Source organism: Mastacembelus armatus, chromosome 17 (assembly GCF_900324485.2).
Source record: "Mastacembelus armatus chromosome 17, fMasArm1.2, whole genome shotgun sequence".
Taxonomy (NCBI): Eukaryota; Metazoa; Chordata; class Actinopteri; order Synbranchiformes; family Mastacembelidae; genus Mastacembelus; species Mastacembelus armatus.
In genome coordinates this window covers 13269734-13284861 of record NC_046649.1, presented here as the reverse complement: position 1 = coordinate 13284861, position 15128 = coordinate 13269734, and the positions used below count along the sequence as shown (strand labels likewise).

At 41.1% G+C, this 15128-nt stretch overlaps 1 protein-coding gene across 1 annotated transcript in view; it reads left to right on the top strand.

Annotated features, from left to right (window-relative positions):
- ptch2 (patched 2) overlaps window positions 1-8722 on the top strand; it is a 29517-nt gene extending 20795 nt beyond the window's left edge. The window contains exons 18-23 of the mRNA XM_026314509.1: window positions 48-328; window positions 1778-1915; window positions 2471-2613; window positions 5565-5970; window positions 6081-6651; window positions 6843-8722. Of these exons, the coding sequence (XP_026170294.1) occupies window positions 48-328; window positions 1778-1915; window positions 2471-2613; window positions 5565-5970; window positions 6081-6651; window positions 6843-6877 (1574 nt within the window). The 3' untranslated portion in view covers window positions 6878-8722. The remainder of the gene's footprint in view (window positions 1-47; window positions 329-1777; window positions 1916-2470; window positions 2614-5564; window positions 5971-6080; window positions 6652-6842) is intronic.
- Window positions 8723-15128: the final 6406 nt, after the last annotated feature.

Sequence of the window (15128 nt, the reverse complement as noted above, 5' to 3'; positions counted from 1 at the left end):
GTATAAACACCATACAATCTGATCTCAAATCTCATTCTGTCTTGCAGTTCCAGCTGCAGAACCCCTGGAGTTTGCTCAGTTCCCCTTCTACCTGAATGGCCTTCGCCAGGCCAGCGACTTTGTAGAGGCCATTGAGAGTGTGCGGGCCATCTGCGACGAGTTCAGCCGCAAAGGCTTGTTCAACTATCCTAATGGATACCCCTTCCTGTTCTGGGAGCAGTACATTGGCCTAAGACACTGGTTCTTGCTGTCAATCAGTGTGGTTCTGGCATGCACCTTCCTGGTCTGTGCAATTCTTCTTCTCAATCCCTGGACCGCCGGCATCATTGTAAGTCAGCAGTCAGTTACTCTTCATCGTACCCTCCTCTTTCTCTACTTTTCCATCTTTGCCTATTTCTATCTCACATTTTCCACCTCATCTTAGCTCAACAACATCATTAGCCCCTTCCTCCCTCTCTTCTTTCTCTCACTTCATTCTCACCCTTCTCAGCACAGCTCAATAACGCTGTCTAGGGGGCCCCTTTTTCTCTGTGGAGGGCCAGTACGCACACACACACACACACACGGGGACCTTTGTCATTCTAATGTATGCTGGGCCGGTCTTAGAAAAGGAAATGCAAAGGAGCAAGAAAGGCTTTGCCCTTCTGAAGCCTCTTACCTCCAACTCCCTCACTGCTTTTGTCAGAGAGAGAGGCAGAGACTTAGGGACAGGACAGATCTGCCCAGTTGCGACCTTGGCCTGTTCAACCCATCCATCAGGGATATCTGTGTGTGTACATGAGTGTGTGTGTGTGAGCAAAAGGGACATTTGATTTGCTGAGTGTTCAGCAGTTGGAAAACATTTCACACACAAGCTGGTGGGACCAGTGGTCCCTAAGACCCCCCCGCCCCCAAACTCAAACACATACACAAATCCACATATCCCAGACCATTAGGGGGTAGCTGAAGTGTAGCACAACAACAGTGCTGGTTTCAATTGGAATGTGTTTAATTTAAGTAGCAGTCCCTAGCAGCACTGATTGAGACAGCAACACAATGTCCTCAGATGCAGAGAGAACTACATGCATGTATGGTTTCCAAGCATCAGCCTGCCTCTGAAGATTTTACCCGGCCTGTATGTGGTCGAGCAGTAAAACAGCTTTTATCATTTCCAATTTAACCGTGCCCCAACTCGAAGCTCCCGCTGGGATCAAAAGCTCCCATTGGCCGGGAACCATTTTCTCCTTCTTCTTTTCTAAGACTTGTTGTTGCTGTTTGTATTGCGGTTTACAGTAACATCACACATTTACCCTTAAGACATTAGTAAACCGAAACAGCGTTAGTAGGATGTTGCATTAAAATGTCAGAAACAATAAAAAAGTGATACAGGCTGCTCTCATGAAAAAAAAAAGAATTTGTTTTCCTAAAACAGGCAGATGTACATGAATGTGGGGTTATGATGAGTGACACAATGCCCACTCTATGTTGTCTCAGGCACTGTCAATCATTTCAACTACTTCTGGGAAGGAAGAAGAGAAAGAGAAGGAAAAGGGGCGGGGGGGTGGGTATTAGCCTGAGGGTGGGTAATTCAATGCCATTTGGTTCAAATCCTCAGCAGCGGGTCAAAGATTGTGTGGGATGAAGAAGCAAAAGGACTGAACATAGTCACTAAGTAAAGACATACACCTTTTTTTGTTTGTGTGTTTTTTATTTCTGTTTTATGATTTACTTGCCTTTTCCTTCTACTGTTTCTCAAGTATTTGCAGTTGAAAACATTTTTTTTTCTGTAACTCGTCAGGTGTTTATCTTGGCCATGATGACAGTGGAATTGTTTGGTATCATGGGCCTGATTGGCATCAAGCTGAGCGCCATCCCTGTGGTTATCCTCATTGCCTCTGTGGGCATCGGAGTGGAGTTCACTGTTCACATTGCACTGGTAAGTCATCACACTCAAAGCAAGAGCAAACACGATGGTTAACTGTTAGGGGCACTGAGCACCTGCAGTCCAACACACACTTTAGTTGAAACCCGACGCTCTGGGTCAGACTGTTATATACGTACTTTACACTAACGTGACCACATGAGACTTAACATGACTGAAAATCTCATGTGTGCTACTATCTTAATGTGTACCTTATGGATTAAATTATGGATTACATTTATTTTGTTTTACTACCAGGATCCCTAATAGACATTTTATAAAAGCAATAGGCTGCAAGTACAAGTGAATAGCACAGAGTGCTGTGGCCTGAAATGGAAAATGATTAAGGTAAAATGTGATTTAAAGATTTACTGGGAAACATTCGGGCTCCTGGTTCATGTTTGCAGTTTCAAACACGCACAGTGTACCGTCATGTAGTGTAGTTAAGTAATCTCCGGCAAAACCAAATGCAGGAATTGCGAAGTGTTCCAAGTCCTCACCACAAGCACAGGTTTTGTGTGATCGGCATTTCCATCTCATTTCTCTTTCCCGCCTCCCCCTCTGCCGCAGGGCTTCCTGACAGCGATTGGCAACAGAAACAAGCGCTCGGCAGTGGCTCTGGAGCACATGTTTGCCCCGGTGGTTGACGGAGCAATCTCCACGCTGCTGGGTGTTCTCATGCTGGCAGGGTCAGAGTTTGACTTCATCATGAGGTGAGATGCTGTGTGTTTATCTGTATATGTGTGTACCTATGTACTGGACAAGTCCTGTTAACTTTGAATTGATATGTGAGAGAGTTTCAACGCTCACTTTGGCAACATTGGCATCTACACCCTTCACAGTCCATATGTTCCCTTCAGAAGAAGCAGTGTTTTGGTTTTACACTGTTTGTGTGTATACGTGCGGAGCCAGTTGTCTATCCCCACTCAAGGAGGAAGGGAGGAAGCCTCGTGGGGGGTCAGGGGTGCATGCAGGTGGAAATGTTCCCTATTTACACACACACACACACACACACACACACACACACACACACACACACACACACACAGTGACAAATATGCACCTGGTTCTGTCACTCCAGGAACACACACATATCCATCTCCCCAACCTCAGAGCACAACAAATGGGGAAAACATCAAGGGTGTGTAGCAGCTGCTCGTAAACATGGAAGTGTTCTGCTACCCACTGGGTGGTGTCTGTCTCTCATTCAGTCTCTTTCACACACACAAACACACACGAGGGAATCTGTAAAAATTCCTATCATCCGTTTGGCATTCTCTCCCTCCACACTGGATGCAGTAATAAAAAAGTGGAGCTAAATCTGTACTGATCAGCCAGTCAGATAGTCTGAAGCCCACCAACAAACTCCATCATTCCCTTGAATGTGTGCATGTGCGCACGTGTAAAATGTGTATACTGTATGTGTGATCCTTTGTGTATATGTGTGTGTTTTCTACCACTGTTTCATGGTCAGAGTGGAAAAAAAGGCGAATAGCTCGATGTTTTTCAGCCGAATGTGGTCTCAGCCCAAACCCGAAAACCACAACCTTGAGCTCATAGACTGCAGCAGGCCTCCATGACATAAAAAGCACAGTTTTTCTGCAGAAACAGAGAAAGACACAGAGAGCAGAGAAGAATTACTCTGACGGTGGCTTTCTTGCAGAGATTTGTGGCCCTGGTGGGTGGGTAGATGGATGTTAAATGAATGGATCCTCCACAATGATAAAGAAAGATAAAGAGGTGTAAATATGTAGGCATGGAGAACTAATTGGTAGTTGGATTAGAATTAAGACTGTCAGAGAGAAAATTTTCAGCATCTCATTTTTCTTCTTGCCTCTTCTTTTCTTCTTGTGTAAGTGATGATTTTTTCAGAGGACAGGGTGACAAAGAGTGACAGAGGGGTCTACTATCTCTGTTGGAGGTCTTGTTTAGCTGTAGCTGTCACTGTGGTCAGGTGAATGGGGCAAGCCAGAGCTGGCTAGCTGGGGAGTAGCATAAATATACTGCTGTAAACATCTTCTGGCCTTGTAATGCACTGAATAAACAGCAAGCCTAATTCAGCTTTGCTCAGAGTCCTCTCTTTCACACACACATGTGTAGCATGGGTGCACTCACATGTGGGCCACATATGCATGCACACACACACACACACACACACACACACAAAGGAGAAAAGCACATATGTGCAGGCATGTAAACACTTACTCTCATTCTCTCACACACACATACACACACACACATATGCACACAGACATACATACACACGACTCTCCCAGGCCCTGACAACGAATGGAAAAGATTACAGTTTATATAAACAGAATTCCTAACAGTAAGACGCTGTTGGAGGTCCCACCAAAGTCTCACTCTTTTGCTGTCTCGTTCTCCTCTTGTTTTCTTTTTAACCATGTAAAGAAGTGGCAGTTTGGTCTTGGAGTCAAATAAGCAAGTGAGTTCAAAAGTTGAAGAAAATGTTATGCCATGAAAACAATAAGGACCTATGTGAGATTTCAGCAGCTGCATGTGAATGTGCGTTAATTCAATAAAGCATGGCAGTTAAATAGCTGTGTGTGGTTTAAAGACAGTCGTGGTTTGTGCAGACAGCAAGAAATTGAAAATATATCCCCGAAGAGTTTTGTCAAAACTGGTTACGTTGACATTTGTTATGCTTCTGACAAAGGAAGAAAACAAGATCAGCAGTTGAAGATGAAAGTGGAAAATATCTTAGCTAGTGAGACTGAAATGGGTGAACTTATGGGTTGTGAAATCACACCCAACATGCAAACATAAACTTTTTCATGATGAGTGGCCTCTGTCAAGTGCAGTAGTAGTAATAATTGTAACAGAAGGCTATTCAGGGGGGAGAAGCCTGTTTCCAGAGCACTCAACAGCTATTATCTCTGTCTTTGTTGGCTTTTTTCTCCATTCCAACAATCTAATTTTTTCTCTCTCTTTCTTTTACCTCTTTAAGTCTGGCTGGTGGTTAGCATCTCACTGTCTCTCTTTCTGCTTTCTGTTAGTGTTTAAGTGGAGTCCTCTCTAATTTTCTTGGGGAGCTCTTTCTTGTGGCCTGCCTCCACCCCTGGCCTCCTCAGAGCTCCACTGAGATGCACGCACATAGTGTGAGTGAAAAACAGAGCGGGAGAAAGTCTTGTAGCAGCAGTAGTGGAGGCATCAAAGCATGTTTTAGTTGGATTGAGTGTGTGTTTGGAGCTGGGTATGTGTTTTTGTCCATATAAAACGTCAGGACACTGTGGTCCTGCCCCTTTTTTGTCCCACTATAAGAAAACCTAAAGAGAGAAAATGCATAAAATTAAGATGTCTGTCAAGCAGCAGATGCACTTTCTAATGCATGTGCAATGTAGCGGATACAGGCAATAGGCCGGAAGATGAGGGTTGGCAGAGTTGTTCAGTATAAACACAGGAGTGCCTGGACAGCTACTAAATTCCAGCTGAGTTAACAATTAGCAGCTGCTGCTAACTAACAAGAAAGGTGAAGTCACTGTTGTTGCTCTCTCTGATCATATTTCACCTTGACTTCTTGTGTCAGCGATGTAAACAGAGATTACAAGATGCTACCACAGCCTTGTTTACCTTATTTGTGTAATTATTGTATCATTTTTAGGGTTAGGTTTAAACTAATGTACCTTATCTGTCTCCTCTTCAGGTATTTCTTTGCCGTTTTGGCCATCCTGACTGTGCTGGGAATGCTGAATGGCTTGGTTCTCCTGCCAGTCCTCCTTTCCATGACGGGCCCTCCAGCTGAGGTCACCCCAGTCGACAATGCCAGCCGCCTGCCCACTCCTTCTCCCGAACCACCGCTGCCCCCACCCATGACCCACCATGGTTACTACACAGGACACCACAATCCACGGGGATCCCGCCAGCAAGCATTTTCAGAGTCATCGGACTCTGAGTATTACTCTGAGATGACCACCACATCAGGGATCGGGGAAGAGGATTATAAGTACCAAGACCGGAATGCATACATAGCATCACACGCCAATGTTCCCCCCACTACATCTCACATACTGCTGGAAGCCAGCAAGAGCCCCAGCTTCCCCAAGCTCACGGTATGCTGTATGACTATACAGATAAGCTAGAAAGCCCTCCTGTGTGTTAAAGTGACCTTTCCATTTAAGAGATTTTCTGAAAGTAAATTTTGAAAATGTGTTTGTTGCAGGTGGTGAAACCACTCAGAGAAGATGCGACAGGCACTGGTAGGGGGACAGATCTGTTAAATGAGACCTCGCACAATGCACAGTCCCCTCTCAGCTCCCAGGTTACATGCTGGGATGGAACCAAGAGGGAGCCGCAGCAGGGCCTCCGGAGGTTCCAGGGTCAGCCCAGCCAACACTTGCCCAGTGACAGAGCTCACTTCCCTGGGAGGACTTGTCAAAGCGGCCCCAGGCTTCAGAACAGCAGAGGGCCTCAGCCAAACAGAACTAAAGGGCCAAACTATAGCAACGGCAACTCTGCCTTGCCGACACAAGGCTCCACTGGGGGACCTGTTACCATGGTCACAGCCACAGCCTCCGTGACAGTTGCTGTGCATCCAGCCTTGCCAGGAGCGACGTATCAAGGTTACATGCATGAAGGTTTTGACACGGACAGTGACTTGGAATGTTTTGACCCTACTAAGAGGACTTGTGGTGACAAAACAAACTTTTCTTCATGTAAAGGAGACTCTCTAGAGCTCCAGGACTTGGAAGCAACACAGGGCCAGACAGAGCATAAGCTTGGCAAGATACAAGGTGAGTCAACAACTAACAGATCTGAAATTAACCTGACTTGTAATCTTTTTTAACATATTAAAAAGTTGCATTTAACCTAACAGAAAATCAATGAATACATGTAGTTTTTCATGTCTAGTTTTGTAGCCTTATATTTTGTTTAAATTGCAGTTTAGCAATGTCTCATTCTTTTCTCTGTTTGTCTGCTGCAGGTGGGTTGAGGATGCATGCAACCAAAGATTGCTGACTCTCTCTCACACCATATGCCTTCCCCCTTCGAGTCTCTGGCTGCTTCCCAGAGTTCCTTGATGCCCACTTGGCCTCACATCATGTCTTGAACTCTCAGCTGTACATAAAACGTCACACAAAAACGGAAAAGGATTTATTTCAAGGACATATTAAGAAAACATTGACTTGTTTTAAGAATTATATAAATCTATGAGTATATATTTTAATACTAAAAAAAGAGGGAAGCTATTTAAAAGAGTACTGTATAACTTGGGTATACTCTTGTGTAAAAGTTCAGATGTAAAAGTTTATTTTTGGGGGTATGGTTGAGTTTTCTTCCCCTCATAATGTATAGAATAAGAATTGTGTTATATGTAAAAAGTGTCCACAAGAATTGAGATGTTATTAAGATATTAGGTTATTGAACATACATGGTCAGTGTTTTATTTCTATTTGTATTATGTTCTCTTTTTTTTTTTTTTTTTTTTTTTGCTGCTACACTTCAAAATAATTTTAAGTGATTTGCCTTAAAAATGCAGTTTTCCCCTCTTTCCCCTTTTTAGGTTATTATACTTAATAACTTTGCACACAGTATTTTACTGTGAGATATTCACATCTGACACACTCTTGTATTTTACAAATAGCTGTTCTCTGTCAGTGTGCACTGTAAAAAAAAAAAGAGCAGAGAATGACACAACAGACTGTTTTCCGTAGTAGTAGTAACCGTTGTGCCTTCAGTATGTCCCTCTGTTGTCATTGTCACAGAGCTCAGCATCATGTTCCTGCTTTAGTGTAAACATGTTCCATCTCACAGAAGGTTTGTCAAGAAGCAGTAGTAGATTGATGTTTGTCAGGTATTACCATCCTTTATCTATCTATGGAAATGTAAAACAAAATGATCAGCCTGTCAACACGGTGGCAGGGTCACACTTAATTCATATTTAATATCATATCTTTGTCTGGGTGTCCCTTTGTTCTCTGCAGTTTTAAATTACTTGAAGGAGCTGTGATATATATATTTTTTTTCTTCTGCAGTTTTTGTAAGCTATACAATGAGTGAAGTTCACGTTTGTCATTTGTGTTTGACAAAAGAGTTGTTCACCTTCTTGTATTATTTTGAAAGGGAATTACAAATGCAAAGGGAGTGATTTTATTTTACGTTATTATCTTATCCATTTTTCTTTGCTTGCTGCTTTAGGGTCATAACACGTTCATGTTGCTGTGATCCTGTGCAATTATTACATTGTGTAAACTGGTTTACGCGTCTCAATGCCGCAGTGCTTTCAATGCTCTGACTCACATTCTAATTTCTCACTGGTCATGTTAATACAAACCCCATACATGCCATCAACATGTATTTCACTCATAGGATTATCAATTCATCTGCTTTACAAAGTTTCTGTTATTCTTCAGCTTTTGGTCGCATCACTGCCAACTTAAATTGCAGAGAAAAATTTGCCTTCTTTTTCATGTCATTCTTTTAAGTGGCAGCTCTGATTTCTTTTGTAAATATAAAAGAAGAGTTAAGTAGCTACTGTGCAGTTGTGAATAATTAAGCAAAAACCAACAAAGCACCATTTACAGTTTGATCAGATCACATATAGCTAGGGGGTGTTGTCAGACAGTGGTGAGGAGTTTATAGAGAAGGAGGTTCAAGGGGGGAGCTCCTGCATTCTTTTGTAGTTTATTTCAAAAAAAAATTGTTAATGTCATGCCATATAAATTATTTATATTAAAATTTTATTTTTGTAGTTTGTACAGATGTTAGTATTAGACTGAAGTTCTATTTTTAAAGAGTAAATATATATTATATATAATTATATCTATTTGTTGCAGAGTTGTTTTGTTTTGCTTGCATTTTTCAGTGGGGGGTGGTTTATGGGAGGGAGGGGTTGACAACACTTTAGTGCAGAGACCTTTTTTTTTTTTTTTTTTTTTTTTGGAGCAAAGGGACAGTTGTAGGACCATGAAGGAGAAGGTGTGTAGGGATGTGTCACTGTTACACCTTGCTTTTACATTTCCTCTTGGCCCTTTCCTCTTCATTGTCATTTTGAAAAAAAAAATGTCTTTGTCCATGTCTAAAACACTGTGACTTCTGAAAACTATGCTCAAGAAAACCCTTGCGTGACTGTTCCCTCACCTGCTATAGAAATTTAACTAACAGAATAAATTGAATTAAAAAAATTTTTGTGGTCTTTGAAAGTCTTTTGTAGAGGGTGCGTTTGTGTTTGCTTGTGACCCTGTGAAAAGATAAAGGGTCTATGCTGTTATCACAAATGCAGATGAGCTAACAGTGTTTGCTGGATAAGTATATATTCTCTATAAACTGGCCTACTCTTAACTACCTGTAAAGATACAAGCTTTGTCACTTATGTCTAGTACTCTCATGTTGTGGGTTATGATGGGCACTGCGACATCAAAGTGCTGTCAGGATACCCTATAGATAAGTTATCCAGGATAACATCACACAAAGTCAGGATCATTGCAATATCACAAAACAGCATTTACTGACTTATTTGTTTAAATGAAACATGAGTTTTATTGACTTGACTTGTTTTTTTCATCATAGAATTTCTTCTGTATTGTGTTTTCTCCTGTGCCGGAGGTGAGCAACACATTACACTTCCTGCCAGTCACCTGACACCAGGTGAATAAGCCTTGGTTAGAAAATACTGTGTGCTTTGTAAACTTTACAGTGACATCCCAGCCTATTCATGTGTTTCTATATGATTTCTTTTCATTACATTGGGCTGTATAGGTGGGTTTTTTTAAAAAACATACCCACTTTATGAAAAATGACGTGAGGTTAACAACCACTGAACTGGAGCACTGAACCACCTGGAAAGTGTCTAGGATCACTGACTTCCTGGATCATTGTTGTGACTCGTCTGTCTAAATCTCCACCTTTGTGCAGGCAGATGCACACACTCAAGCATGTACATACACACACTCAATGTCACTGCTTTGCTCATGTGCTCTACACCTTCTTAAAAAACCCAAACACAAAACTAACAGCATACTGACACACATACAGAATATGGCCCAATGCACAAATACACAACACACACACACACAGGCCCACCTGTGTAGATGAAAAGTAGATGCTGTAAATTCCTTTGCTTCCCGCACAACAGCTCCTCGTTTGTCAGCTCAAGCAGAGCAGCCCATGTCTGAATCTGATACCTCAGTCTTTTGAAGTTACTGTCATGCACGTCCACCTCTAAACTACACTTTTTCCACACACACAGACCCATGTAGATGGAGAGAGAACAACACAATGTTCATGTCTGGCTATGTAAACTTAAATTCATGTATTTAGCGTGTAATATAACACACACTCCTAAGCAGTGCACAGCACTGGCCAGACTGATTTAGTTTTAAAGTTGTAAGGCCAATGAAAACAAATATGCTCCTTAAGTGATGTCATCCTGGGAGTGCTTTTTGCATTTAATGTCACAGCTCAGTGACAAGGAAATGAAAACATACTGTCTAGTTATGGGTCACAGCAAGACTGGAGCCTATCCCAGGATGCTTTTGTTCAAATCAGGTAAACAACTTCTCAGACTTATATTCACAAATAGGAAGAAACTAGTATTCTAAAAGTAGCTGAGAAGCATGTGTTTGCCAGGAGAAAAGTCAATTCAAAAAGGCAACTTTAATTTACTAGGTGTGGCTTGCTAATCACTTAGCCACTGTACCACATCTTTATGGGAAAAAATTCTCTTTTTTTTTTTATGGGGTTGTTTTAATTTAAGAGCAAGCTTAGGCAAGACATAAAAATTATCAAGCACCCATTCATTTTTCTTTAGATTTCCCAGAAGAATTTAATAAAAAATGTTTTAAAAAGTGATGATACAGGCTGGTTTTCAATAGATTTTAGACACACACACACACACACACACCCACACACACACACACACACACACACACATAACTTTGGGATCAAGTATAAGGTATGCTGTTCAGAGGTATATTAGATAAAGATAACTTACAATTTTATGGCATTGACCTGAACTGATATAGACATGGAACAAATGGATGATTTTGTGGCATTGCATTTGCATTGTGTAATTCCAAGTGCATAAAATTAAATTTTATATGATTCCAGAAATGGAACGCAAACCCACACATGTTCATTACAAGTCTATGTATATAATAGCTACAGATATATAACAGTAACACAACTGGCGTAGTAGACACTGTCTTCTGCATTTAGTTAATCAACCTTCTGTCCAAAAAAGATTCAGCATTCATCTCATCCAAGAGGGGCATCTGATCATGGGTTGACGCTTTTCCACATCCATGAGAAAAAGAATTCCTCTGTGGGGTTGACAAAGGGAGAGTAAAGTGTAATGTGTGATACCGTCCTTGGATAGGCTGCAAACGACACTGTGACTGGAAAGAGAACAGTAAAACACCACATTGTCATCCAATTACAAAACTATCATTCTGTATTTAGCCTCATCTGAAAAAAATGATACCTCCTATACGTGCAAAGACTGTGAATGGCTAAAGCTGCTACCTCCCTCCTTCCTGTGTGTGACTGCAGTGTGTGGGCCCTGATAGCAGCTGATGGTCCAGATAACACGATCTCTCAGTGCCAACTCCTGACCTATGTGTGAAGGTGAGATCAATGGAAGAAAAGAAAACACAATGGAGGAACAAAAGACTGAACTCATGATCTGGTGATGCTGGTGTTAGTGTGTATGCATGTGTGTGAGTGTGTGCACTGCTTGGGTGGCCTTAGGATGAGCGCCCATTGTTGCTGGAATTCAATAGGGCTGATTAGTAAAGAAAAGTGTGTTTGTGTGTATATGTGTGTGTGTGAGGGTGTGTGTGTGTGTGTGTGTGTGTGTGTGTGTGTGTGTGTGCATGAACATGCACGAGCGTGCATGTCTGTGTGAAGCAGGGGGTAGGGTATGTGTTTGTGCTTTGCACTAAGCACAGCAGAGAAGAATGGGGGAATTATCTGTTAAGCCAGTGATACAGCAGACTTCAGTTTTGACATACCACCCCATTTTTCATCACATCCACAACAATGCTTTGTTGTAATAAAACTGAATCTATCATGAGGATACAGTATTTGACATTAAAGTTCATGAATGTGTTTTGAGAAGCCACAGTGCTAATGAACTGCGATGAATGTGAAAGTTTCTTTAACACAGTACATTTAATTGCATGTAAACAGTATGTGGTATACATTAAAATGCTTGTACAAAAGTGGAAAAACCACATCTTCCCCTCAGATGGGAGGTTATGATATGTTGCATTCATAAGTAGGAGAATAAAGTTTTTGTCATCCATGTTTTTGGTTGTGCCAGTGGATCTAGGTGTAAACTCTCATACAAGCCATCATGACTTTTCCAGACTTCTGTAAATAACAAAGCATCCATCCATTATGTAACAAATGATGCCATCAAACGTGAAAACAGAGTCTGTCAATATCTGTTCAAATATTTTCAAAAACATATAAGAAATGGAAGAAACTGATGTTACTGAGCATGGCCTTCTACACGACTGTACAAGCACTGGCTTGATGTACCTAATCTCAGCCCATCTTATGAATGGCCTGTCATTAAAAAAGAATAGACATTTTGCTTTTTGCTGTCTCTTTGGGACATGAGAAATCTCTGCACCTGGTCAAGACACAGGTCCAAATTGTAACGCTTCTTCATAAAAGCAAAACTTGTCACATTCACATTTTTATTTGTTTGTACATTAAACAAACAAGCTATTCTGTGTTAATTAGTGAGCTTTTAGAGGAGTAAGCTGTTTTCAGTCTTTATGCTAAGCTAAACTAATCACCTCCTGCCCTTTCAGCCCCATACTGAACACACATACATCAGAGTGATATCTCATCTACCACTCAACAAGAAAGCAAGTTTTAATTTATAACTAATAATCCCAATAATTACTATTCCTTAATTAACTTGTGGTTGAAATGATGGCTTTATAATAAAACACTTTATTTTCAGTTATTTTAAACGAGGCCATTGCATTCATGCATTTTGTCTAAAAGAACAACCTTAATGATGTTAGATTTAATAAGATTACTTTTACTAACTTCATGGAAATGTTTCCAAGCAATTTCAGTTCAATCTTCTTTTAACATATCCATGAACATGTTTGTTTACTCATTCACTCATTTAATCTTACAATGATTTGGCTCGCTCACAATTCTGAGCCTGTTCCCTGAATTGAAAGCTCCTTTGAGAGTTGAGTTTCTCTTCTGCTGCATGTATTTATATGAGTTTCTGCTCTGTGATTGCACACTGCGCTAGATTGTTGCTCTGACTGAGTTCTTCTAATCATCTCTCACAGAAACAGAGGAAGAACGAGATCAATATTTACTGAAAACACTCTTCAGCGTAACAAATGTGTTCATAATCCATACCCTGTGTGTGTGTGTGTGTGTGTGTGTGTGTGTGTGTGTGTGTGTGTGTGTGTGTGTGCGTATGTGTCTGTGTGTGTGCGTATGTGTGTTTTTCTATACCTTGGCCATGACCGGGTCCACTGAGGGGTGGCAGGAGGGGGAGGAGGAATATGAAGTTCCAGGCAATCATGCAGACAGGCGGGAGGGCCCATATAGTGTAAACATGTTTTAAATAAACAGGAACCAGCGTAATGCCCTTTTAATTGATTCATTCTGTGCTTTGCTGTTTACAGAAGGGCCTAAATATGAGCCTCGTAAGGCAGAGGCCTTGTGTTTATAAGTGGTTTGTTTAGTTCAAACAATAACAGTTTGAACACCAGAGTCAGTTGTGATACGTTGTGCTGTAATGCTCTGTGGTATTGCTTTGTTTTTTTATCTTTTTTTTTTTTTTTTTTTGGTGTGTTTCATGTTTTCTCTTTCTATGTGTGTGTTTCCATTTGAGAATTCTGTTTTAGCAGAGAATAAATGAGCTAAAGCAGCTCTCTACTCAACCCCACCGTCTCCTCTTTACAATTTGCAGGCCAGCCAGGGGAAATTGTGTGTGGTGTGTGTGTGTGTGTGTGTGTGTGTGTGTGTGTGTGTGTGTGTGTGGTGTGTGTGTGTGTGTGTGTGTGTGTGTGTGTGTGAGGGTGTGTGTGTGTGTGTGTGTGTGACTGAAGTTTAAATTGCAGCCACAGTGTAATGATATGGTGAAATGGCATTGAGGGGTACTCCACAGCAAGGGTGGGGGTGGTAATTAAATATACGCAGACACAGACACATACAGAGGGTCAGACACACACAGTCAGACACACGGAGAGTGAGAGAAAGAGAGCGAAGCTAAACACATCCAAGTGGGGTAGTAAAAGCTAATGAAGGCTCAGCACTAGGCTGGCACAGACAGCTATTTCATGTGGTGAAGAGGAGAGGCGGAGGAGGGCTGGGGCAAGCTGGGGAGCAATGAGACAGAGTCTTACTCTACAGCACTTAGGCAAACCAGAGAATAAACTATAATTGACACCATGCATGAGCATGGTTTTTAAATATCGTTTGTCTCTGGGTTTGCCGAATAATTATCTATGCTATGGAAAGGCCGAATAAATTGCATTAAAGATGTTTGAGGAGCACTAACAATAAAAGAAACACTGCAGTGTAGGTAGCTCATTAGTGTAAGAGTTCATTACATTATCTGACCAGAACAGATTCACTTAACATAATCAAGCACCTGGTGATTATGACCAACAAGAGTAATTGACAAGGGCGGTATCAGTGTTTGGATACACTGTCAATATTCAATAAAGTGTTCAATCTCAATAAAAACAATAGAAATACATATTAATGTAAGTATGCGGCCTTACACTAAAATTGTAACTGTAAGGCTAAAGTGGAAATGTGGAAGATTACTACTTCCAGGCTTTTGTTTTTAATGGTGGTGACATCTTTGATGATAGACCAAAGTTTGCTGTGGTGTTTCTTAACCACAGTTCAGAGCTTATAGTGTGGTCAGAGCTGTGGTTTCTTTATTTCTGCATTACTATTAGTGTTTTTTTAATAAAAAATCTACTGATCTTCTTTTTGTCTGAAACTGAGGACTGCTGTTACTTTTCTTAGCACACAAGGCATTACGTATAACAACCCAAAGCAATTTTGTAAGAAAACACGCGACTGAAACTGTTTAGTTTTATGAATCATCAGCGAGGGAAAAATTGATCCATGTCAAGTGAATCAGAGGTTCACAACCTTTTATGGAGCGGTGACTCCATGCTTATATTTGTGTACAAAAAAATATTATCCTCATATCCTAGCAGTGGAAACATGGTCTTCATAGGTGATCTTGTTTTATGATTTTTGCAGAAAT